The sequence below is a fragment of the Clinocottus analis genome, unplaced genomic scaffold, assembly GCF_023055335.1.
Source record: "Clinocottus analis isolate CAN_PGR_092001 unplaced genomic scaffold, fCliAna1.0.p SCAF_6, whole genome shotgun sequence".
NCBI lineage: Eukaryota > Metazoa > Chordata > Actinopteri > Perciformes > Cottidae > Clinocottus > Clinocottus analis.
Window position 1 is genome coordinate 1,515,894 of NW_027176218.1, and position 26,867 is coordinate 1,542,760.

A 26,867-nucleotide genomic window follows, 5' to 3' on the forward strand; every position below is an offset into this window, starting at 1 on the left:
TATATATATATATATATAGATATATATGTATATCTATCTAGATAGATCTATAGATATATCTCTAGATCTATAGATATATCTATATATCTATATCTATATAGATATAGATATATAGATATAAACATTTGCAAAAAGAAAACAATCACAAAATAAAACGGGACCATAAAAAAATATACGAGTTCAATTTCAAATAAAACCATGACACGTTGAATCAGTGATTCAATAACATATTTTAATTTTTCAGTGTTTTTAGTATAAAAATCCCAGCGGCCAGCTGCCGGCTGGTTTCGCTCCCGTTGGCTATAACTGTGGTTTTTCCCAGAGAATCAGCTAAAGTACCAAATCTATTTACACACAACATCCACATCCAGAGGGCCAAACAGAAACAGGAAGTCTACCCATTGCTACCCTGCCAAAATAAAAACACCAAAAACACTATCACTTCACCTCTCAGATTTAATGCTAAAAATCCCCCGAAAAATAAAAAATAATAAAAAAAACAGAAGAAGAGGAGGAGCCTCTACGTACGGCTCCCTGTGTGCCCGTAGTATCCTCATACAATACTCTCTCTCTCTATAAAGTAATGCATAAACATGTTCTGCTTTACAATAAATTAGTACAGGCACGTTCTCTTTCCTCCGACAGCGACTGGAGCTCAGTTCAGGTGGAAAAGATGAGATTCTGTGACAACACACAGACTCAAACTCGTCACAGCACACAAACTAAAAAAAACCTGAAAAACAATGAAACTGTAAAAAAAAATAATTGTGGGCAGCAGATTCTTTTTTTTTGGTTTCGGTGTGAATGATGCACTTTAGGCATTTTAAACTTTGAGAGCATCTATATAGATTTTATATAAATATGTACAAACAAAAAGAAAGAAAAAAAAATCCAGTAAAAACATTCAGGTAGAAAAAAAAGGACTCACAAAAACAATTAATGCCAAAGAATTGAAGCTTGAGAACTCAATAACTTACAAAAAAAAAACAACCGTTGGAGCCGAGATATAAAATAAAGACGGTATTACAGTATGCATGTTTGTTTTCTCCGTGGAGAGATAGCACCAGAAAACACCTCCAGCCGTATAAATATCTGAACACCAGGTACCAAAACAAACTGAGGGAGTGAATAAATTAGTGTCAGGCCTTGTACAGGATATTTACAGGAGCTGCTGCAGTCACACACACACACACACACACAATCTCACCCTCACTCACGCACTCGCACTCACACACACACGCACTCACACACACACACTCTGATGGACACTTTCATGGCAGTGAGATTGTTGCAGCAGTCTTGCAGCACATTTTTAAAGGAGGTCAGAGGTCAAATCCGACACATTCAACAGGTGAACCTGTGATTTTTCAGTTCTCACAGCCCAGGGTTTCTCTCTCTCTCTCTCTCTCTTAACGTTTTGCACTCGCTAACTGAGTCGTTGTCGTTGCATAGCTCTTTGACAAAAACATGATGACGTCACCAGCTACAGTATTTTGGATGTGGGAGTGGGAGGAGAAGGAGGAAAGGGGGGGGTCCAGTTTACAGGAAGTGGTAAACATGATGTGTGGGTCTTTGTGTGCGTATGAGGCCGAGACTGAGCGTCTCCGCTCGTGTTCAAAACAGAAGGCTGAAAGAGGAGAGAGGGATGACTTCAGAGGTGGTGGGTGTGTATGTGTGTGTGTGTGTGTGTGTGTGTGTGTGTGTGCGTGTGCGTGGTGGGGGAGGTTTAGTCCGAGGCGGCGGGGCCGGCGCTCTGCTCCGGCTCGGCGCCGCCGCGGCTCCGGTGGTTCATGGCTCGCTCGAAGGCGAGCCGCACAGCTTTTCGGATGCAGGAGGGCCGAGCCTCCGCCAGCTTGATTTTGTCGAGCGCCCGGTTGACCCCGCAGGGCGCCATCTTGGATCTAGGAAGCCATTGCCTGAGGAGAGAGCGGACAGGAGGTCAGTGTGGCGACTAGCGGTGGGGAGGAGGAAAGGAGGGGGGATTATCGCGATACAGCAACATATCGCGATATTTTGCATGGCGATATTGTATCGATGCACGGAAGCAGAGTATCGATTGTAAAGCTTTATCTTATTAGATTAAATATGTTCACAACGCTTCCCTTTGGGGACAATTTGCGGTTTAAAAAAAAAAAAGAAAAAAAAGGGTAATATATCGCAATACTCAATATATCACATTATTGTGATATTATTGTATCGGGACTTAACAATGTGATAATATGGTACTGGGACTTAAGTATCTTGATAATACCGTATCATCGTAAGTATCGCAACTTCAGTATCGTGATAATATTGTATCATGGCTGAGGCATCGTGATAATATTGCATTGTGACTTAAATATTGTGATAATATTGCATCGTGGGGCCTCTGGTAAATCCCCCTTTACTCCTCAGCATGTCAGTGATTATTTTTGGTTTCTCAGATCGTAAAAAAAGCTAAACATGTGGCGCGTCATACGCTCATATGCGTGTGGGTGTTTTTTCTTAAACCAGCTTTATATCATACATCCTTATACCAGAAGCTCTATGAAAAGCTGACTGATGAGAACTCATTAAACAGTCTTTTAACGAGAGGTTGTGGTTCTGTGAGTCGGTGAGTTCCTCACCAGCTGCGCTTGCTGTCGAAGAAGTGGACGAGGAAGAGTTTCTCTGCGGACCTGAACTGCATCCGCTCTCCGGCTCTGAGGACGTCCGGCGGCGGCGGCGGCGGCAGTGGTGGTGGTGGCGGCGACCGGGGAAGCTCCGCCCCTTTGTGCTGACCCCCCGTCCTCCGCGCTCTGGGTTCCACGATCTGCGAAAGCCCCAACAAAAAAAACGAAAAAAAGAAGAAGAGCGAGATGGAGAGTGAGTGAAGCCTTCTCACAGTCGACGCGGTGCGGAGGACTTCCTGCCGGCGGCGGCCGCTCACAGGAAGCCAACGCACTCAAGAAGAGACACACGCATGCACGGCCGAGTCCAGCCGGAGACGCTCTGAGCGAAAGCGGCCAACTCCACACACACACACACACACCGCATGGCCGCGAGCACAAATCACGAGCTACGGCACGCACGATGGCAGAGGGGGCTGATGGGTAATGAGACACAGAGTGGTGGTGGTTGGTTGGTTGGTTGGTGGATGGAGGTGTGGAGGAGGGGTTGCTAGCACTCACTCACCAGGGCGGGGTAGGAGGGATATCCACTACATTTAGCCCAAACTAGTTTAAGAGGCTCCAGAACAAATGGAGGAGCGGCGGAGGGCTTCCACACCGCTACAGGAACAACGATAAGCAGGTTATGAGGTATTCAATGCAAACACACACACACACACACACACACACACACACACACACACAGAAACACAGTTGAAGAGGCACCAGGAGCGCAATGGGGCGGATCCAGAGGCCTCCACCATCACCTCTGCTAGACCTTTTGTTTCTTCATCGTGCTTTAATGCTGGACTTGTTTCTGCACGGGGTTTGTATGAAGGCATTAAAGTGATCCATGAATATGAGACATGAGTTTACAAACGGTTCTCTCTCGTTACAATCGCACACGGATGACTCAAGCTCCTGGATTCTGTAGTTTTGGAATCGGCGCTCTCTGTATTTTTGAATGAATAAAGTGTGTGTTTTGTCCTTCTGCCCGTCGGCTCAAAGACAAAAACAGGCTGAATGTTGTAATCGCAAAATAACGGACTTCCCTTCACCCTCCACCGCAGCGCGTCCCCCGCGCAGGTTTCCTGCTGCTGGCGCTCACGCCCCACTTCCTGTTTCACGGCTTAAACCTGCAGCTTCGACACTTCAAGCTCTACTTCACCGTTCAACACAAAAATGTTTTCCTTACATGTGAACAGCAGTGTAATGCGTTTGGTAAAATGGAGCGCGGCGGCGAGTACGGCGGCGACGGCGGCCGTGCGGCTTCACGCGCGTCCATCGGGTGGTGCTGCTCTGCTCACCTGACGAGATCTTGGCCGCTTTGGCGAACTCTCCGTTCTCGACGCAGGTCACCAGGGCGCTCTTGTCGTCCACGGTGCTCCGGCGGGCCGCCGGCGACCGGCCTTTACCGCCTTTAGAGACGATGACGGTGCTGAAAGAGACGAGGGCGGGAGGGGGGAGGGGGGGAACGACACGAAACCAAAACGTTTAGAGTCAATGACGCGGGAGGACGATGTCTCGCAAAGGGAACCGTGAGGAATCCAAAAAAAAAAACACAGCGAGTGTCACTCGGAGATATGATAGAGTGTAACGGTATGAAAACTGATGTCTCCTGTTCATGGACCGCTTTAGTAGCTTCATACAAACCCCGTAAAGAGACTAGTCAAGTGTTAAAAGCATTAAGAAGAAACAAAAGGTTGAATGTATGAAGTTTGTAAAAATCACCCACAATGGGCCCCGATTGGTTAAGAGCGAGTGACTTGGTAGCAACCGCCTTTTTTTTGGTTTTCTTTGTATGTAAAGCTAAATTCTTATATTAGATACAAGTAGCAGTACCACATGAATGAAACTCACTGGGTGCAGATCAAACCTTCCAGTAAAGAGCAGCGTGTTACAGATTTCATTCCCATCATGCAACAGTGCTCAGCTCCTAACTGGGTCGGTTCAAACTGATTTTTTTTTTTGTGGGAGGTTGGGTCGGGGGTTTAATTGCGTCGTCGGGGCTCTGGATGTTCCCGTCCTCGCCTCACCTCGTGCCGCAGAGGACGCTGCCGCTGGAGGAGATGCTCGACTCCGAGGCGCAGCGGCGGCGAGGCTCCAGCAGGCGGGGGGACGGCGCGAGCTCCTCCTCCTCTTCTACCACGAAGCCATTTGCTATTCCTGCGGAGAGAGACGATAAAAAAAAACATGCGTCACGGTGTCGTCGGGGGTTCGTGTTCTCATCGTTTCTTCGACAATTTCAGTCAAGTCGTCACCTGTGCCGAGGCGTTTTATCGGCGACTCCTCGTCCTCCTCTTCCTCGCCGTCTGCGCTGCTGCTGCGCCGTCTTTTCTTGGGCAGGAGGAGCGTCTCCAGTCGAGGGATCACCACCGACAGGAAGGTTTTGGCGCCCAGGGAAGGCGACGGCGGCGTCAGCGGCGGCTGCTGCTGCTGCTGCTGCTGCTGCTGCTGCTGCGCGGCGGATGACGCCTCGTGGCTCTTGAGCGGTTTCTGGGGGCTGGCGCTCTTGGACTTCCGGAAGAGGATGTTGTTCCGCCGGTTGCGCGCGCCGCAGGCGTCGGTGGCGTGGACGTCGCCGTTCAGGAGCGGTGGGTCCGGGGCATGGCCGTTGGGCGCGCCCGCGGGCACTGAGGTAGTAGACGCGTCGGCGTCGAGCTCCAAGGGAGAACGATCCGCGGCGGGTTTGGCGGCCTTCGGGAAGGGCGGCGGCTCCGAGTCGCCGGGCGAAGTGTCGATCCGCGACAGCGAGGTCAAGAGCTCTAAGATCTGCGGGGACAGAGGAGGCTTCTCCTCCCGCGGCGTGCGGGGCTCGGGTTCGGGTTCGGGCGGCGGCCTCTCCTCGGCCTCCTCCGTCGGCGGCGCCGCGGGCCGCTTTCGGAGGAGGGACTTCTTCAGGCTCAGCTCGCTGCGCACCTCCGTGATGGTCTTCTTGAGCAGCTTGAGCCGCTTGCTGCGCGACGGGCTGTGCTTCATGGCCGTGCTCAGGTCCAGCTTGTCCAGCAGCTCCCTCAGCTGCTCCTCCAGAGGCGTCAGCTGGCGGTAGGCGGGGCTCAGCAGCCGGTCCACTGGGAGGGATATGACATCGTCACAGTGTGATCGCTGGCATTACTCATAATAAATACTCATGTTCAATATGTGCAGGGCTGGGCAGATATACAGGTTTCAAATTTCAATACGGTATAAAGTAACGACTATCGCTCTTCGACAGGCAGCAACATTTCATTTTCACCGCTGAGGGCGCAGCGGTCGGCGCTCTTTACGTGTCATGTTATAACTTTAGTCATGGTTATAACTTGAAAACAGTTAATAACCCACAACTAACGTTCTTTAACAGGGTTAAACACCACGACACAACAGTTTGTGACACTAATAATTTGACATTTATGAAATGACACCAAACTGCATGCTGGGTACAGCTCGCCTGCTGTCACAACAAGAAGAAACTCTGTCACTACGTTTAGAAAAAAAAGAGGAAGAGACAGACCCTTCCGTTCTTTTTTCCACCTAGATTTCCTTGGGTCCTAAATCCCTCCCTGTTTACTTCCTCACACCCTAAAGTACAAACAGCTACTGGTACAAACGCTGGCCAGTTGCAACAGCGACAGCAGCGGTTCCTTTTCGGCGTCAATGGATAAGTTTGATCAACAACAAAAAATACTGTGAAACCGCCAGATTCTTACAAAATAGCCTGATATTAATTTTCGCCCGTACCGCCCAGCTCCAGTGTCGAGGATTAGAGTCTCGTGAACGATCATCGGACTCACCGTCCTCCCAGGAGAAGGGGGCCGGCGTCTCCAGTTCCGGGGTCTCGGGCAGATGCAGCCCGCTGGGGAAGTCGAAGCCGATCCTCTCGGCCTCTCGGCGGGCCCTGCGGATGATGGCCCCCCCGTGGTCCTGCATCCGCTGGGCGGCCCGGTAGAAGAACGTGTCCTTGGCGTTGTACTTCATGCAGTTAAAGATGATGAGGTCGAAGTCGGCCTCGAACTCCTCCAGGCTCCTGTAGTCGTGGGCGTCGATGCGCCTCCTCATGGCGGAGAAGTCCATGGGGTCTTTGATGTGGTCCAAGTAGTCGGGAACCTGCGAAGAGACGCAGAGAGGGGCGGGGGTGTCTTTGCGTTAAAACACATACAGGAAGTGACGCGTTGGTGGTAACAGTCGAGAAAAGACAACACTGATGGCACACTTGGTTTCATTAGCGCTCCCAGTAGTCGGTAAAGACTTCTTTCACATGTCAAACTGTGATTTTCATTTGAAAGTTTCCTGTCAAACAGATGAACGATAAAAAATGGCAGCGGACCTCTTTGGCGCTGACGGCCTGAGCGAAGATGGTGTACTGGTCCTTCTCCTGCAGCTGGCTGAGCACGGCTCGCAGCAGGATGTTGAACGGGGTCAGCTGGATCTCCAACGCCGACTGCTGCAGCCGCATCTGATGGGAGAACACACACACACACACACACACACACACACACACAACAAGCCCTCAGTAAAAGTAACTTTTAGTCTTTAAGTGTTTTGGAAACAAACGTATCCAGACGAGTCGTCGTCATTGGCAGTGAGGAAACGGCGAGGCGTCTCTACCTCCTCCCTCTTCAGCTTCTCTCTCTTCCTGATGAGCTCCAGCAGCAGGCGCGCTCGCTCCAGGTCGTGCCGCAGGCGGTGCCACTCCTTCAGTTGCTCCTTCAGCGCCTGGTTCGTCTCCACCCGGTCCTGCAGGAGCAAACCACGAGCTCCAGTCAACAGGGACCACAACGAAAGGACGGCGCGCTGAGCGAGCGAGCAAGCGAGTGAGCAAGCGAGTTAACAAGTAAGTGAGTAAGCAAGTGAGCAAGAGAGTGAACAAGTGAGTGAGCAAGCGAGTAAGTGAGTGACCAAGTGAGTGAGCTAGTGAGCAAGCGAGTGAGCTAATGAGTTAGCAAGTGAGTGAGCAAGTGAGGGAGTGAGCAAGCAAGCGAGTAAGCAAGTGAGTGAGCTAGTGAGTGAGTGAGTAAGCGAGTAAGTGAGTGAGCAAGTGAGTGAGCTAGTGAGTGAGTGAGCTAGTGAGTGAGTGAGCAAGCGAGTGAGCAAACTAGTGAGTGAGCAACCCAGTGCGCAAGTGAGTGAGCAAGTGAGTGAGTTAGCAAGTCACTGACCATCTGCTTGACTTTGGGCGGCTGAGTGTTGGCCTGCAGCCGGCGGATCAGCGGCACGTTGTTCCTCGACTGCCTCTTCTGCACCCAGTAGCTCAGCACGCGCTCCACGAACACGCGCTTCCTCTGGACCGCCACCTGGTTCAGGATGGTGTCGAAGCTGACCCACGTGAGGGAATAGAGGAGGGGAGAGAGAGACATTAATCAATAAGCACACTTCATCAGAGGGATTAACCCGAGCAGGACCAACGCTGCTGGTTTGGTCTTGGTTTTGGAGTCCTGTTGTGCCTACCTCGACGCAGTGATACTCGGCCCGGCATTGGCGGGGGTCTCGGGCTGCGGCTTCGGCTCCAGCTCGGCCCTTTTACTCTTCTTCTTGGCCCAGCCCTTGGCACGGGACCTGCCCCTCTTGTCGGCCCTCTTGTGGCACGCTCCGTTCTTGGAGCGCGGCTCGTCGTACACGCCGAGTGGCCGGCGGTCGCAGCCCTGCGGCGTGTGGCCGCAGCAGTAAGCCGTCTTCTTCACGGAAAAGGAGCCGCCGGACGTCGTCGTCGTCACCTCCTTCACGGGCTCCATCTTCATGTAAAGGCCGGCGCGCTGGGCGCAGCTGACGTGGAAGGCGGCGTAGCAGTTGACGCGGTCGCACTGGATGCACGCGCCGACGCCCTTCTCCTTGCACAGGTAGCAGGTGAGCTTCCAACGCGCCGGCGGGATGCTGCGCACGCCGTCGATGGGCTCGATGAAGACCGTGTCGGAGAAGCCCACCTCGGGCACCCACAGGGCGCACGCCACGTGGCCCCAGCGCTCGTCGTCCGTCCTCTTCAGGGCGCCGCCGCGGTTGGGGCAGAAGACGCACTCGGCGGGCCGCCGCGGACACTGCAGGCAGTGGCGGCACAGCCACTGGCCCTCGGGGATGTGCGGCACGCCGTAGCACTCCTGGTGCACGGCGATGTTGCAGGCGTCGCAGAAGAGGATGACGTTGCTGTCGGCGCCGTCTCCGTCCATGCAGACGCAGCACACGGCGTCTTCATCCACCGGCGGGCGCGGGTCGCCCTGGCCCCGCGTGGCCGCGTGCGACTCCTTCTCGAAGCGGTCCATGAGGAACTCGAACAGGTTGAACGACGCCCGGCTGACGCCCTCGCTCTTCCGCTTTTCGTTGACGAGCTCCAGCCAGGCGTAGTCCTCCTCGTCCATGTCGTACTCCACCTCCTCGTCCAGCTCCTCCGCCGTCTGTTCCGTGTACTTGTACAACGCCGCCGGCCTCTTGGGCACCACCGGCAGGTTGTACTCCACCGTCCGGACCTTGGGCTCCGGCAGACCGCCGGTGCCGGCGTGCGCAGCGGTGGTGGTGGTGGCCATGAGCGCGGCGTTCTTCTTCTGCTGGTTGTTCTTGAGGCGCACGGAGCGCACCAGGACCTGCTGGGGCTTCTCGTTGTTCTCCTTGTTGCTGTTGCACTCGGTAATCTCCTGCGCCGTGGGGTCGTCGTCGCCAATGACGTCCAGCCGGTCGTAGATGCTGAGCCGGTGGACGCGGCCGTCCACCTCCAGCTCCACGATGCGCTGGGCCTGCGCGTACGTCAGCGTCTCCCGGTTGGCCGACGGCTTGATGGGCGACGAGTCCCTCTTCAGCACCGCGGGGCGGTGGTGCCGACTTTTCTTTTTCATCTTGAAGCCGTGAAGACCCTGAAAGACCAGACGGATGAAACGACAGCATCAAAGACTCAGCCGACTGTTTTTTTTGTTGTTGTAGTAATTACGTCTGTGAAGCAGCGAGTGGAGCGCCGCGTGTGCATCTACGGCGACCCGCAGCAATGATTGACAGCCTCGACCTTCGACGGGGCCTTCAGGAGCGACCGTGGCGTTTACACGAGGACGTCTTCACCTCCTCCGGCCTTCGATCACGCGGGAGCAAAGAAACACGTGAAGACAAAAAGTAATTGTATTCCTACGGGTCTAGCAAACTATCAACTTCCTGTCATGCGACAGACACGCGTCTTTTCACCAGATACGTGCTGGTTATCGTTTGATATCTTGGGCCACTACGATACCCGAGTTTCGATCATTTTCCCCTCCGTAACAAAATGTATTCAACGATTACGGGCAAAGCGACAACCGTGGTTATTGTTGATCGACATCGAGGTCACGACTTTTTCATTGATTTTAAAAGGACAGAATATGTTCACGCTTACATGCTGTGCCATTCCAGCTGCCGTTCACATCTTTCGACAGAGCGGCTCCTGCTAACTCAAATTTAGAAAAAGTGAAACAAAACTTTTTGCCAACAAATTTTGAAACCAACAGCACTTGTTTCACACGGCGGCTGGTTCTCGATCAGGAGACGCTGGATTTATTGTGCAAGCGGCTTTTCCTCGACCGTTAACAGCGTGGCCCTAAAGGGGTTAGTTTAAACAGAAAGCCTAGGTTGTATAAAGTTTTAAAGCGGTAATTAAATCAGATATTCTTGAGTCAAAGGACACCAAAGAGCCTTTTTTTTAGTATTCAACAAGTATTGAGGTTTCAAACAGAACAAAACAGTTAAAGTTATTCTAATGGATCGATCATTGGATGTGTAACACGTGTCATAGTTTATGGCAGTGTGTTAAATATTGATAACGTGTCAACTTAAGTACCAAAATCCTAACATTTGACTAGCCTTATCAAATGTTTGCCTTGGTTTTAATTATGTCAAATTGGCTTACCAGTTCAGCTGAAACTATAGGTAGATTAACAGATATGTATTGCAGAAATCGATGCACTACTTGTACCACAATCTTGTACTTGGTGTACCTGTGTGTGTTTACGTGCACCTGTGTCTCCTGTGCATGTGTTTGTCTGCAGCTGAGGAAAACAAACCTCGTGGTTTCCTTCATTGCCAACAGAATTAAAGGCTATTCTGCATCAATATGTTTCCACTTTTTTTCTTTTTTCTGCCGCTTATGCTTCTAAGCGAGGTGTTGCGTGCAGGACTTTCTCTTGTATCCGTGTCGTTGGCGCTGTGACGGCCTTTAAATACAGAGGACTTCCTCCACCACAAAGAGAGAGAGAGAGAGAGAGAGAGAGAGAGAGAGAGAGAGAGAGAGAGAGAGAGAGGTGTTAATAATACAAGTTATTTCCAACTCTGCTCTGGTTGTGCAACCAGGACACAAACCAGTGCAGCGGGCAGCGGTAGCTCCGCCCCCCCGCTGGCGGCTCTGCAGCCTTCATTCCCCCCACACAACCCCCCACCTCCACGGCGGCTGTCAGCTCCGCGAGCCCGGGCTGAAGCCGCCTGTTGTTGCTGCAGCTCGTTCGGTTGAATGGAGGGGTGTGCGTGCGTGCGCGTGCCCCACTGACGTTAGCTCCTCTCCAACTGCCTCGCGATCTTTAGCCGTGAATCGAGCCAGCTTTATAAGAGATGAACCGGCCTCCCTCCCCCGGCGTCCCCCGCGAGGTGGAGGCGGCCCCTCCGGTGTCTGCTTAGCCGCATTAGGACACTCCGTCCCCAGCCCGGGCTAAACGTTAGCCCCGGCTGTGTTACAGTGAAGGGAAGGGGGAGGAGGAAAGATGGCGACCAGCACAACATAGAAGCTGCCTCCGAAGGGGAAAAGAGGCTCTCTCGCACGGCAGCGCGGACCCCGGTCCCGACGTGAACTGGCCCGGGATGCGAGGGGTCGATGTTGAAGAGGTGCGGGCGGCGCGGGGCTGAACTTACCCGGGTATTTTCACAAATTCGGCGTGTAGAAACGGCAGCAATGGCGGCGGCGCGGCCTGCGGAGCGGAGCGGCAGTTAAATCCACATTCGGTCCGCTCTTCCAAACGGCCGCGGCTCGCGCTCAACCGAGTGAAAACCTGCGCGTGACCGTCACGGGTATCCAGGGCGACGGGAGCCGTTTTTTTTTATTTTCCCCGGGTGTCGGTCCTACCGATCGGGCGGTTTGCTGCTCAACGAGACCGTCTGAAGCGGCGGAGCTCAGCGGCGGAGCGAGCTTCTCTTCCCCCAACAACAATGCGGTTGTGCGAGTGCGTCGTGCGTCATGACGTCACCGCGTACAGACACAGGGAACTCGAGGCTTTTTTTTTTTAATTTAATTTTTTACACACGTTTAATGTTTTTTTTTATTATACTGTATTACATGAATTTTATTTTTTTTTAAATTTTATTATACCAAATTATTTCTTGTTTATTTTAGTATGTATATTACATTATATTTTATATAACATTAACTTTAATTGTATTAGGAATCATAATTATAACAATCTGTAATGTAGCTTTATACTTCTCCTGCTCTACAATATTGTACTTTTTACTGTACATGACAATCATCCTTTCCTGTCCAGGTAAATCCACGTGTTGAGAAACTCTTTCTCCTTCTTCGGATAAATGAACTCATTAAAGCCTCTTGGATCAGCTGGAAAATACATCTTCACAAAGATGAAAACGGTCTTTTCTAGAGATAAAAGCTTCCCACGGGACACAGACGCTACAAACACATGATGATCTTATATAATAGGATGCAATGATGTAGAATAAACTAGACAACAGGATATGAAGGAGGTAAGAAATGACAAAAAAAAATACAAAAAACATTTGCCTCAGAGAGATGACTTTTATTTTTAAAATATGAAATGTTTACAATTACTCACGACGAATGGAAGGAAAGTATTTGCCATAAAAAAATTAAAAATAAAGGAAAAATATCTGGTGCGGTCCGATTGTTCAGGTTAGTCTAGCTTAGCAAAAAGGTGGATTAATAAAGAATCCTCTGCTTCAGGAATCAAGACCAGTTCCCATCTTGTCATCAGACAGAAGGCGATTACCTCAAGATGCCGTCATTTCTTTTTTTTTTTAGGTAGTCGACATTTCAGGTGGATTCGGCCGCCTCGTCCCAGCTCTGGTCGGGACGGCCGGGCTGAGCGTCTTCTTTGGACAGAAGGTTGTTTTTGCGCAGGTGGCAGGCCTGCTGGTAGGGGGGGCGTATCGGCGGCTGGGTAGGGGGCGTGTACTGGTACTGTTTACCAGCATCCAGCTTAAGGGAGGAAGGAAGGAAAAAAAGTCGATGGATAATTGATGGAATTTACCATTTTTAAAACAATCTGATTCAATAGCATGGCAACTATAAATAAACAAGTAATGCCTAAAAAGACGCATCTATTAAAGTGAAAATATTCATGTTTCTGTGAGTCAGACCTGCAGAGGGTAGGTCCTGTCCGAGTCGAAGGCGCTGAGGTCGCCACATGCCAGGAAGGGAACGATGACGCGGTTGGGACCCTCCAGCTGGTTAAAGTCCACATCTGAAAAGGACAGACAGCAGAGTCCAGACTGAGCACGCAGTGGAACAAAAGAACTACCAGAATGCAACCTTTAGAGTAGGAAGTAACGCATTCGCTTTAGTAGTCACCACTTTTACCCAGCATTACCACATACGGCCACAGGGGTCACTGTTCAGCAGGTTTCTTTGGTATTAACATGCTGAGAGGTCTTTTAGCCACAAAACTAAGATAATAAGCATGATATATATATTTTTTTTTTGCACTCTATGGATGTTTTTAATAGACATTAGTGGCGTAGCACCAGCTGACTTGTCAACAGATATGTTTCTATCTTCTAGATCAGATCGTAGTCACCGTAGGAATGATCCAGCAGCGGGTTGGACATGTTGGGGACGTAACCGGCAGGAGGACAGTAATGCTGGCACACCACGAAGGCCTCTGCACACACACACACACACACCACACACACACACACACACACACACACACACACACACACACACACACACACACACACACACGCACAGTAATTAGTCCATAGAGTTGTAGATGTAGTTCATAGTTAAGATGTTACTGAATGTAGTAAATTTAGTCTCATTTTTACACTTTTTAAGATCTCAGCTGTATATAAACGATGACTGTAAAAGCAGGTGGGTGGGGTTTGTCTCCTTATTGAGCCATGTGATTGGTCAGAAAGTGTGTGTGTGTGCGTGTGTTCACCAATGCTGGAGTTCCTGCTGCTGCGCGGCTTGGCGCAGGTCACACTGCTGAAGAAGATCTTCAGCTGAGAGTACAGCAGAGTCACATCTTTACCTCTGAAAATCTGAGCAGGAGAGAGACCTGATGCTGTTACATTCCACACACACACACACACACACACACACACACACACACACACACACACACACACACACACACACAGGTCTCACCTTGGCCACCAGCGTGCCTCCAGGCTTCAGGACGTGTGTGGTGATATTCAGCGCCTGAGAGACAAGCGAGCGTCAGAGTGATGTCACAGTGATGTCACAGTGAACAGAACGTGAACACACGGCCGGACTCACCGCCAGCAGCAGCTGAGCCTGGATATACTCGTCCACGTCGTGCAGCCCGGTTACTATGGAGACGGAACAGCAACATAAATCCAGACGGCTGAATTACAAAAACAAAAAGCCTGAAGTCTGAAGTCCTGAGGACAGACAGGAAGTCTCACCGTCTGGAGCACCGTCACACACCACCAGGTCAGCCGGCTGACCCTCAAAGTGACGGATGATTTCCTGAGCCGTCGACACCTGGGAGTGGGAGGAAGAAGAAGAAGAAGAAGAAGAAGAAGAAGAAGAAGAAGAAGAAGAAGAAGAAGGAGAAGAAGAAGAAGGAGAAGAAGAAGAAGAAGAACCAGGTCACATTACGTCCTTAAACACAAAAACACAACTTGGACGTTGCGTCCCCTGATTTAGTTCCAGGAGCGTGAATCCAACGACGACGGTGTTCACGCTTCGCTCGGGGAAGGCGAAGAAGGAGTTGAAGAAGAAAGAAGAGGAAGAGGAGGAGGATCGGGGTTCCTCACCTTGGTGATGTCTCCCTGGATCTGAGTGACGCCCGGCAACGGCGCCATGGCCTGCAGGTCCACCGCCACGATCTTCACCTCCTCCACTCCGACGCCCTTCTCCTCCCGGCCTCTGAGCGCACAAACAAAACAAGGAAATAGTTAAGATGAAATAATCCTTTACTAGTCCCGCAGCGGGGAAACACAAGAGATATAAATAAACAGTAAAACTGTAATAAAAACAGTTAAGAAGAATACAGCAGCAATATTATATATACAGACGGAATAAAAATGTATATAAAGTACTTAAATGTATCATATATTGCACCAGATGAACGTGATTAAAGTGTGTGTGGGCTACTGTGAGCTCAGCTTCTTATGCAGCCTAACAGCAGCAGGAAGGAAGGACTTTTGGCTCCTCCCTCTCAGGCACAGGCTCGGCTCATGTGAGTTTAAGGGTCACACAAAGTACAAAAAAAAGAAGTAAAAAAAACCTGAGTTTTCGACTGAGGACCTGACTCCAGCTGCCAGGAGCTGCACACAGATCAACGGCTCTGCTCACACCTGAGAGAGAGAGGAACACGTTAACACAAAGCAGACAGTTAACCAATAGAAAAGTCCCTTTTCCTCTAAAATGTCATCCCCAAACTAAAAAGTGTGATATCTGCAACCACTAGGGCTGTTTGAATAATGTTGATGTTATAATAAAAGGAACACATGTGAGATGTTGTTCAGATGTGTAAATATCAGTCTGTATGTTACTGGTTAAGAGGAAATGAAGATGACACACAGGAAGAAATGAAAAGGTTTCAGGTCCGCCTATAAAAAAACACTTTCAGGAAGATTATTTGTTTGACATGTAGGCGGGGCCTGCGGGGTCTCACCTGTGAACAGGTTGAACTCCTGGTCGAGCTGCAGCAGCTTGAAGGCGCTCCTTGCTCTCCAGCCCTCCTCTTTGGCCAGGCGGTAATAAATGTCCCGCTTATCTTTGGAAGAGCGACCCATCCTGACCTCTGACCCCCTTTGATGGAAACACACACACACACACACACACACACACACACACACACACACACACACACACACACACACACACACACACACACACACACACCAGCAAGCCCTTAATGGTTTACTTTCTCTCAGTGGACTCACTGCAATAATAAGATGATGACGACATGTTGTGATACACAGCTCTGCTGGATTAGAAGAATAAAAAAAATCCAATTTATGTCAACTGATATTACTTCTCTTATGATTTACCAACGCAAACATTAATGACCAAACACCGCACCTTACACTTTAAGAGGACCCAAGTGATGTCCAGATTTTGTATTAATGACTTTTGGTTTGATTTTTAAATCAGCCGAATTTTATAGCGCATCTTAATGAACACAAACTGTATTTGCTGATTGTTAAGTAAACATTGTTATCGTGCTGGAGACCGGCTCATCTACTTTGAAGCACTTTTCAAACGCAGTTTGGCGTCGAGTGCACGGGAAGCGGCTTATGTCATGGCTGCCAGAGCTTATTGTCCATCGTTAGATTAGTTTATGTCTGCATGTTGAATCAATGCATCTTTATACAAAACAAGATACGGAGAACAATAGCGCCAAATTGCATTTTAATAGATAATGAACCGCTAACAAACTGAGCCGCTTACCGCACACGTGCAGTTCCGGTGTTGACGACGGACGGACCGCCGCTAATAGCTGCCCCCAAAGCGCCTGTTCAAAATGGCGGCGCCTGTGACAAACCTCAAGGCTAAAAGATAAATTAAAGGCATTTCTATTTTGACATCAAAGTTATACTTTAGTGATGACACATTTTAGGATTTGTTTTTCTTTTTTATTGCAGGTTTCTGTCGTTTCGGTAGCGGCCACACGGTGTCGCTGCAGACACAGGAAACTGCTTTCGAGAGAAATGTCAATGATAGAAGTATTGGGTCCAAGTAAAAGGACATTTGTATTGCTCTGTATCAAAAAAACAGAGACGCATTATTTTTTAAAAAATAAAATATGTGGATGGAAAAAAAGATTAATTCCCCCAAAATGATTTGCTTTAACGCACCATGAACTAGCAGACCATAATATTTATATCAAAATTAACACCACCGGTGATCACAAAGCAGTTTATTTGCTCATTTTGTTGCGTTTCAAGGAATGTTCAATGTCCAATGAACCAATGTAGGCAAAGTCTATTACAAAAACAGGCAATTAAATAAATACATTATATGATAAAGTCTTGAAATAAATTAATGTATTTAGCTCCTCTAATAGTGAGTCACTTAATCAATAGAAGTGAATTTTGGGGGAGAACATCATTTAAAATTTGAGGAACTTATTCTTTTTTTTTTTAGATAAAGGAGAAACACATCACACAGATCATTAGTTTGTATAGAAAGAGGTTTAATTCAAACATTGTTCATGAAAAAATAGTTCTCTTTCTGTCAGAATTGATTACAAAACACCAAAAATGAAGATACAAAAATCAGAATCCGAGGAATCCCAACCCCGATTGTATTCCCGTTCAATGGGCGAAAAATAAAAAATAAAAAAAGTTAATTACAAAAAATGAAAAAACATCTTCGAAACGTTAGACAACTTAAATAAATAACCAAATGATGAGGAGCATCGCTTTACTAAAGAAATAAAACCGAATGTACAAAATATATAAATATATACATATGTAAACAAACGCGTACAGTATATTCAAAATATAATAGTGAATATTTGCATTGACTGTGCATCGTGTACCAGAGAGGACGAGGTCATGAGATATCGTAGTGCATCAAAACTAGTCAAAATTCAAACAAACAATCAAACCGTCTCGATGAACCTCAACTGTGGAAAAATAACGTCAACCTGAAGAGGGACACTTGATTGAGAAATAAACTAACTGAAAATTTATTTAAAAATAAATAAATATATATATATATATATATATATATTTATTTTTTTTCAGTTAGTTTATGAAGAAAATGCAGAAAAGCATCAGAAAGTCATGTTTTGGTATCAGAACTGGGGGGAGGGGCCTATAAATGTCTAAATGTTGACATCACCAGGTGGACAGGGTCTTTGCATGTCTAAATTATGACATCACCAGGTGGGCGGGGTCTTTGCATGTCTAAATGATGACATCAACAGGTGGGAGGGGCCTGTTTTGGAGGTGGGAAAAACAGTCTGACATTCTTTGGGAAATCCTGTTAATCACTTCCTGCAGAGCGTGAAATGCGAAGATCGACTTCTTCACTCATTGACATTGGAGACTTACATTAGCTTAGCTTAGCACAATGAATGGAAACAGGAAGTGAACTCCCAATAAATTGAATCCTTGCGCCGTTTCTCGTTAGTTTACACTTTACAAAAATAAAATGAATTCTTTGGAAACTAACTGGACCCTTCAGCTCTCCGGCTGTCACCCTCTGTGGACCACAGGGGGCGCTGTGGAGCACCGAGTGGCTCAGAAGCAGGAAGAAAAGATGTCCCGGCAGCCAAGCGCTGACGGGTCAGCAGCTCTGCTGGCTGGAGGAGGAGGAGGAATCTGCGTCGGCTCCGATGGCATGGAGCGTGACGCCGGCGCCGTCATTCACCCAAGGGTGCAGCAGGATTTGCTCCAGGGTCGGCCGGTCAGACGGCTGCTGGCTTAGACACCGACCAATCAGCTGCTGGCATTCTGTGACAGGAGAAGAAGAAGAAAAACGAGGAGATGAACATCGACTCGTCTTTTGGTCGGAGGGAAACCCTTGTCCCCGCGTGACGCGATGTGGTGGACTCACCGGAGGAGACGTCCCGTCTGAAGTAGACGCGTCCTCTCAGGATCTCCTCGTCCTGCTCGAAGGGGATGTCGCCGCACACCATGTCGTACAGCAGCACGCCCAGAGACCAGACCGTCGCCGGGCGGCCGTGGTACCGACGCAACCGGATCCACTCCGGAGGGCTATACACCCGCGTGCCTGATGATGATGATGGAGGATTCATATTTTATGTAATCACGCTTTTCCAAATTTCTAGCCACTTCAATATTCACAAAAAAAGCGACCAAAAATAAATAAATACTTTCTAAAATGGTCCTCGCCTTCTACAAACGTCTCAAAAGAAAGGAACACTTGACTGTTGACTGCTTATTATTATTATTAATAATAACATCTGTCTTATTTAAATATATAAATGTACATTTATACTTTTAAAATAAACTGTTATATATTTAAAATGAACATTTATACATTTAAAATGAACATTTATATAATTAAATTAACATTTAATCCAACAAAAAAAAGCCGAATAGTTATACATTAAAAATGAACATTTAAAATTTTAAATCTACATTTATATATTTAAATTAACATTTATATGTACATTTATACAAACACGTGTACTCCTCTCTCCCTAACTGGCGATGGCGTGGAACAGAAGCGCGGTGGGACTCACCATCGAACTCGGTGTAGGCGGCGTCTTTGAGCAGCGCTCCGGAGCCGAAGTCGATGAGCTGGATGCGTCCGGTGCGCAGGTCCACCAGCAGGTTCTCGTCCTTGATGTCGCGGTGGACGACGCCGCAGGCGTAGCAGTGCCGCACGGCTTCTAGCACCTGCCGGAAGAAGCCGCGCGCCGCCGCCTCGTCCAGCGCGCCGCGCTCCGTGATGTAGTCGAACAGGTCCTGGCCCGGCTCAGGCCGCTCCATCACCATCAGCCAGCCGTCCGCCTGCTCCCACCAGTCCAGCAGCCGCGCCACGCCGGCAAAGGCCCCGCCCACTTTCTGCAACAGCACCACCTCCAGCGGGACCACGGCGCCGCACTGAGGGACGGAGCGGGGGTTTACATTTCATGTCATAGGCGGATGAAAACAAATTTTATCTTCTACTGAACCGTGTAATATTTACACATATCAAAACTGTTTTATCAGTTTTAAGTTTAAGATTTTTACAGGCTTCATACACATGTTGACCAAATGAGATCTATGACTTTTAACCATATTTCCATGACTTTAAACCAAATGTCCATGAGCAAACATTGTGTGAAATCTGTGTGTAAGCAGCAAAAAGTGATAAAATGTAGTATTTAAACTAACATTGAGGATTCAAAGCATACAGTAAACCCTAAATGACACAAATCAATGAGACAATAGTTTGATTAAAAGACTGAACATTTATATAGATGTCTGTATGTGTGCCTGCTTTAATTCTGAAGTGGCAATTAAAGTTAGGTGAAACTGTTAAGACAGTCATCTGTGTGTGATCTCACCAGAGAGCCCCACTCTGTCACTCTGTCCCTGCACACATGCTTCACCGCCACCTGCACGTAAACATAAACAACATTAACACACAGCCTGCATGCAGCTATGACATTATAATCTGTAAAAACAATAAATAAAACAGCCATAATCATATATACTGTTAACGATTAACAAAAAGCCCTTTGTTTTTAAAAAATAATGAAATAAAAAGATTTCCCCGCCAGTTTTGGGTAATTTTATCAATGTACTATCTAGAGTGTAACAACTTCCGGTTCCCTAGAGAGTATAAAGTAGAAGCAGCATGGTTATTGTTCACTGTGAGAGGAAAGTAAAGCCTCACAGAACACGTTTCTTTGTGAAAACAAAGACCACATGCCAGACACAACTGGGACGTGTCAAGCTACACAGCCGCAGGAGTGAAACCGGAAGCAAAGGAAAAAGTCGCTGCCTTCAAAATAAGAGCACGAGGCCAAACCATATTACAGTTTGTTTTCACACACGCGGGGTATAAAATATATTTTTTGTACAATAAACACGTGAGAGAAAAAAAAGTTAATTTAAGTAGCGTAGACATTAAGATATTTTTTACTACAATGAAAGATGGGAAAACACTATAAAACGTTTTAACATACATGTTGATGGCTATCAAGTTGTGATATCTGAAGAGGTTTTAGTCAGTCGACAAATTATGATGGGTTTTCAGCTGTTTATCTTATTTAAGAATGCGCTCGTTAGCCTCTACAGTCGTGCAGCCTTTATTTTGAAGGCAGAAACCGGAAACGCCGCTGCCTACGGCTTGTAGCTTTGAGCGCGCGCCGCGCGGCCACGTGCCGGGACCAAAACAAAGCAGCTCCCAGCTCTCTCTCTCTCCACCCTCTCGCTCTCTTACCGGCAGCCCGTCGGCGAGGCGGACGGCCGAGTAAACCGTGCCGAAACCCCCGCTGCCGAGAACCGAGCCCAGCCGGTACAGCTTCTCGAACGGCTGCTTCTCCGCTTTAGCTAAAAAATATATATGAAAGAAACATTTATAAGTTATAAATCAGGACTTGTGTGCAATTTTGATGGTTGGGATCATGGAGTGCAGTTCACGCTTTACCTTATTTCGAATACAACATTACATTAAAAAACAACACTGCTTAGTTCCCTGGTATTACTTTTTTTTTTAGCCAGTGAATATCCAGACGTCCTCAGATGACCCTCGTTGTTTTGTGTCGTTTAAAAATGGCGGACTGTCTGCAGCATCGCCATCGTCCCAAATACCAGCCGTTTAAACGGTGTAAACTGAGTTTACGTTTTAACCAACAGATGCCGTTTCGACAGAAGGGGTTTTGAGGTAATTAATTGTTATAACGAGATAACTACAACACCTGGCTTTCAACATGGCCCCAGACAGGTTTTTTTTTTTGTAAAGGTCACCCGGCAGCACACATCCAGTAGTGGGTTGAAAAATGCGGGAATTTAAATTACAATTTCAATTTACTCTGTTAAACTACAGAAATTAAGAAGAGTTTAACCTCTCGAATTATAAGACACGATGCCAGAAGCCATCGGCTGAGTCAATTCCAGATATATTATAAATATTGAATGTATTACCTTGTTGAAGCTTCGCCGGCAGGTCCATGCTGGGCGCGATGTGAGGGAAGGAGCCCAGTTTGGAGAGCAGCATGCTGCACGTGGATTCTCCCCCCCAAATAAATACAGTAGCGGAATGAACGCCGAGATAACAGCGAGGCAATGGCTTCTTTTTAGGGGCGAAACGGGACGGTTACACCGCGAATATCCATCGGTAATCCGGTCGGGACTAGTCAGGCAGCGTCAGCATCCACAGAAGCGCGCCACTCTGCCTCGTGCTCCGCCGGTGAAAATATTTACAAAGATCAGACAGATCCTTCCGCCTGGCTGAACGTTAAATTACATCAAAGAAGCTTCTGCTTCGTGACCAAACTAACACATTTATATTTAGTAGTGTAACGAGTCGTATCGGCTCTCGGGGAGTTAGAGTTGGCGACGCGGAAGTGGAACCCTAACTAATGGCGAAGTTGGTGGACTAGTTTTACGTAGTAGTAAATGGCGCAGGGATCCAGAGAGGGTCACTTCGAGTCAGTGCTGCGGCTCATCACAGAGATGCTTTAAAATAATCACTTGAAATAAAAAACAACATTACGTAACATAATATTGAAAACAATTTCACACATACGAATAAAAATGTCGACAATATAAAGTGGTAACACGTGTTATGAATAGTTAATTCAGCAACATACGGTATTTGTGTGACACATTGTCATTGTTTACTTTCAGGTGAACTCATTGCCCCACAGTCTGAGTCATCTGCCCTGCTTTCCTACATTTCCCAGAATGCATTTCAAAAATCCCAGGGTCACATGCATGAGACGACGTAAAATATGTAGTTGTCTGTGTTATCGTTCATGTTCATGTTCTCATTACATTACAACATTACTATATATATATATATATATATATATATATATATATATATATATATATATATATATATATATATATATATATATATATATATATATGGACACATGCATACACAGTTTCTTTCCTTTTCCTTTTTTCTTTTGGTATAAACATTATATTTATATCATTAAATACATCACAAACTCTTATTAACTTGTGTTTTTTTTCCCCACATAATATATTTATGCTGCTGTTTCAATTTTGATAGTTTTTACAATTCCATAAAAATACCATTTATTTATATATTTAAATACAGTGCACAGTACACAACTCGTCACTGATCAACTCCATACACATATAATCTCATTTGGATATCTAATCATGCCACACCAGAGTTGTTTTGTGAGAGTGGCAAATAAACAATAACATATTATAAATTTTTCGGCTTGTTTGCAAAGCGTTGCTTATTTCTACATTCATCAATTACAGAGGGACATGATTACACGCGTTAGGTCTTTGTATATTCTCTCGCTTTTAGCCTGTTTTTGTTCTCCACCACGAACTCCAATATGTCCCCTAGCTCTCTTTGCTTGTTTGCTTTCGAGCGGAGCAGTAGCTCGCGGGAACATGAGTATTGTAATGAAATGACTTATTTACACGCTGCAGCATTATAGTGCATTTGTTTGTGCTCTTTTATCTATAAGTGGAATTTCTCAGAATCCCCTTTGGCCTGACTGCTTAACAAACTGCCTGAGCCGGTGAGGAGAGTGTCGTGCCGAGGAGGAGGAGGAGGAGGAGGTGGAGGAGAAGGTCACATGACCTGGTGTATCGCTGCCCAGCAGAGCCCGAATGTAGGTCAGCCCCTCCTCCGCTTCGCTGTAAGTGAACGTAAAGATGCACATCGACCGACAAACAGATGTGAAGACGCAAAACAAAGAGCTCGCTGTTGTTTTTCAAACTGATCTGAGGAGTTGGACGTCCCCATCGTCGCATCGCTGTCCTCGCCGCTGGCCCGAAGCCACAAGAGAAACAACAGCTTCCTGTGTGTTTATTATCACAGAGTATACAGCTTTACGCACCACGTTGTATTGTTTTATTTGTACTAATACGGATTTTATATGTTGAATTGCTGACCCGTTTCTCATCTCATTACATACTAATGATATTTGATTTCTTTCACGCTTTAAAAGGTACTCAAAGCACTTCAACCTGTTGAAAACTATGGAACCAATGTTGGCTCCAGACCTCCTTTTCCCTGCGTTCGAGTCGTTGTAGGAACCCCAACTTAATTCCAATACTGTGTTTTTTGTATGTATTTGTTCAGCAAAATCTTGGGAAAAAAATGTATATCTACAAAAAAAATCGCTTTTAAAAGATATTTTGATTATAACTATGAACATCCAGTGTGAAAAGTTGCGTATTCTAGGGTCTGGTATTCATACTAAGGTCATATGAGCTGTACAACACCTCGGATCCTCTAATTAAGGGACCCTAGGGCTTATAACCCATGTCATGGCTCGTCATGGCTCGTCCTGGCTCGTCATGGCTCGATGGCGCTACATTTAGGTGATAAAATGCACGGTGGTGTAAACTGATCCGGCAGCGGTCACCGCCAACCTTGTGTTCACATGTTGCCCCGCAACATGAAATGTGACTCGGGTCGTTTGTTCTCTTCTATTTTTATCCGTGTCTATTTCTGGAAGCTGTGAAAGAACAGAGCGTGACGGCCCCCGTTCAGGAGCGAGTCCCCTTTTCCCCGAGACTTTTTGGAAACCCTTCAGCTTCCTGGCTTCACCGTCAGCAGAGAACTGCAATGTCGGCAGAGGACGGCGGCGGCGGCGAAGGCCAAAGATGTCCACCGTGTCGGCCCTCGGCCACGTTGTTGACCGTCGTGGTCGGAGGCGCCCGCTTCTCCGAGGAGAAGGCCTTCCTGGTTCAGAGCTGCGACTACTTCCGCGCCCTGTACCGCTCCGGGATGAAGGAGTGTCGGCAGGACGAGATCCACCTCCAGTGCCTGCATGCTCGAGGTTTCCTCATGGCCTTGGCGGCGTCGCGCGGCGAGTTGCCCGACCTGGACGCTGACGGCATCGTCGAGGCCATCGAGTGCGCCGCCTTCCTGCAGGCGGCGCCGCTCGCCCGCCGTCTGGTCGACTTCATCGACTCGGACAACTGCCTGCTGATGTACCACACTGCCGCGACCTTCGGCCTCACGGACGTGTACCGCGCCGCCGCGCTCTTCATCCGAAACATGTACGCTGACCTGCGGGCGGAGGCGAGGGAGTCCCTGACACCGGATCTGATCTCCTACGTGGAGTCTTTGACCCCGAGCGCCTTCGTGGCCGTGGGCGCTCACGTGACCTGCGCCGAGGACGAAGCGGTGCACGCCGCCTCCCGGACGGTCTGCCGCCTGGACGAAACCGCCAACAGCTGGAAAGTGCTGACCGATCTCCCGCCGGAGGCCAGCACCTCCATGGCCGGAGTGACAGTTCTGGACAACCGGCTTTACGTCGTCGGGGGAGTTCACGGACTCCACAGACGAGTCGTGGACTCCGGTTTCTGCTACAGCGTGGACGGCGACAGCTGGAGCCGGATCCCCGGTCCGGCGCAGCCGCGGTACGACCTCAGCCTGGTGGGCGCGGACGGCCACCTCTACGCCATCGGAGGAGAGTGCGAGCGGACGGCGATGTCGTCGGTGGAGACGTACGACGTGGAGGCCGGCCGGTGGGCGTTCGCCGCGCACTTGCCCCGGCCGGCGGCGGGGGCGGCGTGCGCCAAGGCCAACGGCAGGGTGTTCGTGTGCTTGTGGAAGCCGATGGAGACCACGGAGATCTACGAGTACGTCCCGGGGTCGGACGAGTGGCGGCCGGTCACCGCGCTAATCCGGCGCCAGAGCTACGGCCACTGCATGGTCGGCCACAGGGACGACCTGTACGTGGTGAGAAACGGGCCGTCGGACGACTTCCTGCGGTGCCTCATAGACTGCTACAACCTGCGCTCGGGCCAGTGGTCGTCTCTGCCGGGGCACTTCGCCAACAGCAAAGGCTCGCTGTTCACAGCGGTGGTGAGGGCCGACTCGGTGCTCACGCTCAACAGGACCGCGACCCAGGAGTTCGCCATTGGCGGGAAAACCTGGAAGCCGCGACGGCAGATGAAAGGGTTTCCCAGGAGCGGATCCGTGTGGACGTTTCTGCTCCGGCTGCCGCGGTGACGGCTTCTCCTACCGAGAGACGAGGCAAACGATAACTCCCGTTTGTTATTCATTTCGGTCTTTGTCATGTTGTCTGTCCATCGTTTACTTCAGCGGAGGCAAGAATAAAAGAAGCGGTGTTGTTTCTCCTGCAAAAAAATGTTTCTTGTGGTGTTTTCCTCCGGGGTTTAAGCCAGGGGAAAGAGACTCTGGTCATTTCAAGTGTCTCTAATCCAGAAAAAAAAACAGATGCCATGTTTACATTCAGCCACGTACACAACCTTTATGTTGTTGTGTTATGTCCCTTCGTAATTGTTTTGATATTCTTACAGTTCTTTTGTAACTCTTTGTAGTTGATTTGTTTCTTTTTGTAGTTGATTTGTGTCTATTTGTAGTGGATTTGTGTACATTTGTGTCTGTTGTTGATTTGTGTCTCTTTGTAGTTGATTTGTGTCTCTTTGTGGTTGATTTGTGTATTTGTGGTCATTTTGTATTTATTTGTAATTGTCTTTTTTTGGAGTCTCTTTGTTTTTTTTTCACTTTATAATTGTTTTGTCTCTTTGTTTTGTTGATATTTTACATTGGTAATGATATTGTGTCCATCCAAAACACAAAAAAATAGTGTATAAAGCTGTGATTCGTAACAAATGAAAGATTTAAAAGGGGGTTTTAAGAGATACAACAGACATTATGAGATTACGTGTTTGACTTCCTCTTGCCATCTGTTTTGATAAACTTCCATCCGGTCGTCTCTCCGAGCTGCCGGCTCCGTGTGCACCTCAGTGTTTGTCTTCCTCACACAGAGCTCCTGTTTCCTGCCGCCTCTGTTTCCTGTTGGCACCGAGCCACGACGACAACGATGATGAAGATGATGATGATGATGACGGAGGTCAACGACAGGCAGAGCCGGGCACCGCCGGGCAAGACGCCAGCAGCCGGCAGCGAGGGGGCCGAGGTCAGGCCGGGACACGGCGCCCGGGCCAGCGCCTCCACGACCCGCAGCTGGAGTCTGGGCCCGAAGCCAGGAAGCAGAGCTCGGCATCAGTGATGGAGGAGCTTCTATCTGTGGACATTAACCACCGCATGATGCCGCCTACACTCAAATCTCACTCGCTGATCACCAGTTGAGAACCGCTGGTTTAGACTGCAGGTCAGCAGGTGACGCTTGCTTTGTGATCTCTGTGCTCACATCCAGCGAGCACTGCAGACTCAATACAGCCTTTACACACACACAAACACAGACACACACGCGCTGTTGGTTTGAAGTGGTGGTGTCATTGTGGCCGTGGGGCCGTTGACCCCGGTGTGACCTCGGGGACTCGTGGTATCTCTGACATTCCCTCGACCTCACGGCGAGCTGCTGCCGCTGCTGTGAAGCGAGAAGCCGTAAAAAACATTCATTCATCTTCATTTACTACGAGCTCCCGTCACGCGTCCGCTCATCTCACGAGTTACAGAAGTTTCCCCTTAAT

At 48.4% G+C, this 26,867-nt stretch overlaps 4 protein-coding genes across 5 annotated transcripts; 1 reads left to right on the forward strand and 3 right to left on the reverse strand.

Moving 5' to 3' along the window:
- Positions 1–218: 218 nt before the first annotated feature.
- On the reverse strand, positions 219–11,734 carry LOC137803779 (bromodomain-containing protein 1-like). Of its 2 annotated transcripts, XM_068602507.1 has the most exons (12): positions 11,451–11,734; positions 8,052–9,442; positions 7,763–7,919; positions 7,212–7,340; positions 6,931–7,059; positions 6,398–6,710; positions 4,889–5,698; positions 4,664–4,793; positions 3,935–4,065; positions 3,154–3,248; positions 2,607–2,791; positions 219–1,916 (listed from the first exon to the last, which is right to left on the reverse strand). In XM_068602507.1, the coding sequence occupies exons 2-12, from the start codon at positions 9,422–9,424 to the stop codon at positions 1,727–1,729; spliced, it is 3,642 nt and encodes a 1,213-aa protein (XP_068458608.1). In that variant the 5' UTR covers positions 9,425–9,442; positions 11,451–11,734; the 3' UTR covers positions 219–1,726. The 2 variants fall into 2 exon arrangements, with proteins under 2 accessions (XP_068458608.1, XP_068458607.1); XM_068602506.1 differs by lacking the exon at positions 3,154–3,248 and having other exon boundaries at positions 1,771–1,916.
- Positions 11,735–12,325: 591 nt separating this feature from the next.
- On the reverse strand, positions 12,326–16,242 carry ftsj1 (FtsJ RNA 2'-O-methyltransferase 1). The gene is made up of 11 exons (XM_068602512.1): positions 16,216–16,242; positions 15,437–15,573; positions 15,047–15,116; positions 14,574–14,685; positions 14,220–14,298; positions 14,071–14,123; positions 13,939–13,992; positions 13,730–13,832; positions 13,364–13,447; positions 12,927–13,030; positions 12,326–12,765 (listed from the first exon to the last, which is right to left on the reverse strand). The coding sequence occupies exons 2-11, from the start codon at positions 15,555–15,557 to the stop codon at positions 12,601–12,603; spliced, it is 945 nt and encodes a 314-aa protein (XP_068458613.1). The 5' UTR covers positions 15,558–15,573; positions 16,216–16,242; the 3' UTR covers positions 12,326–12,600.
- A 697-nt stretch (positions 16,243–16,939) lies between these two features.
- LOC137803784 (serine/threonine-protein kinase pim-3-like) lies at positions 16,940–21,611 on the reverse strand. The gene is made up of 6 exons (XM_068602513.1): positions 21,378–21,611; positions 20,674–20,783; positions 19,793–19,843; positions 18,983–19,346; positions 18,331–18,507; positions 16,940–18,227 (listed from the first exon to the last, which is right to left on the reverse strand). Exons 1-6 carry the CDS (start codon positions 21,448–21,450, stop codon positions 18,061–18,063), a joined length of 942 nt encoding a protein of 313 aa, XP_068458614.1. The 5' UTR covers positions 21,451–21,611; the 3' UTR covers positions 16,940–18,060.
- Positions 21,612–24,021: 2,410 nt separating this feature from the next.
- Positions 24,022–25,416, forward strand: kbtbd13b (kelch repeat and BTB domain containing 13b). Its single transcript, XM_068602405.1, has one exon. It carries the CDS (start codon positions 24,022–24,024, stop codon positions 25,414–25,416), a length of 1,395 nt encoding a protein of 464 aa, XP_068458506.1.
- The last annotated feature ends 1,451 nt before the right edge of the window (positions 25,417–26,867 follow it).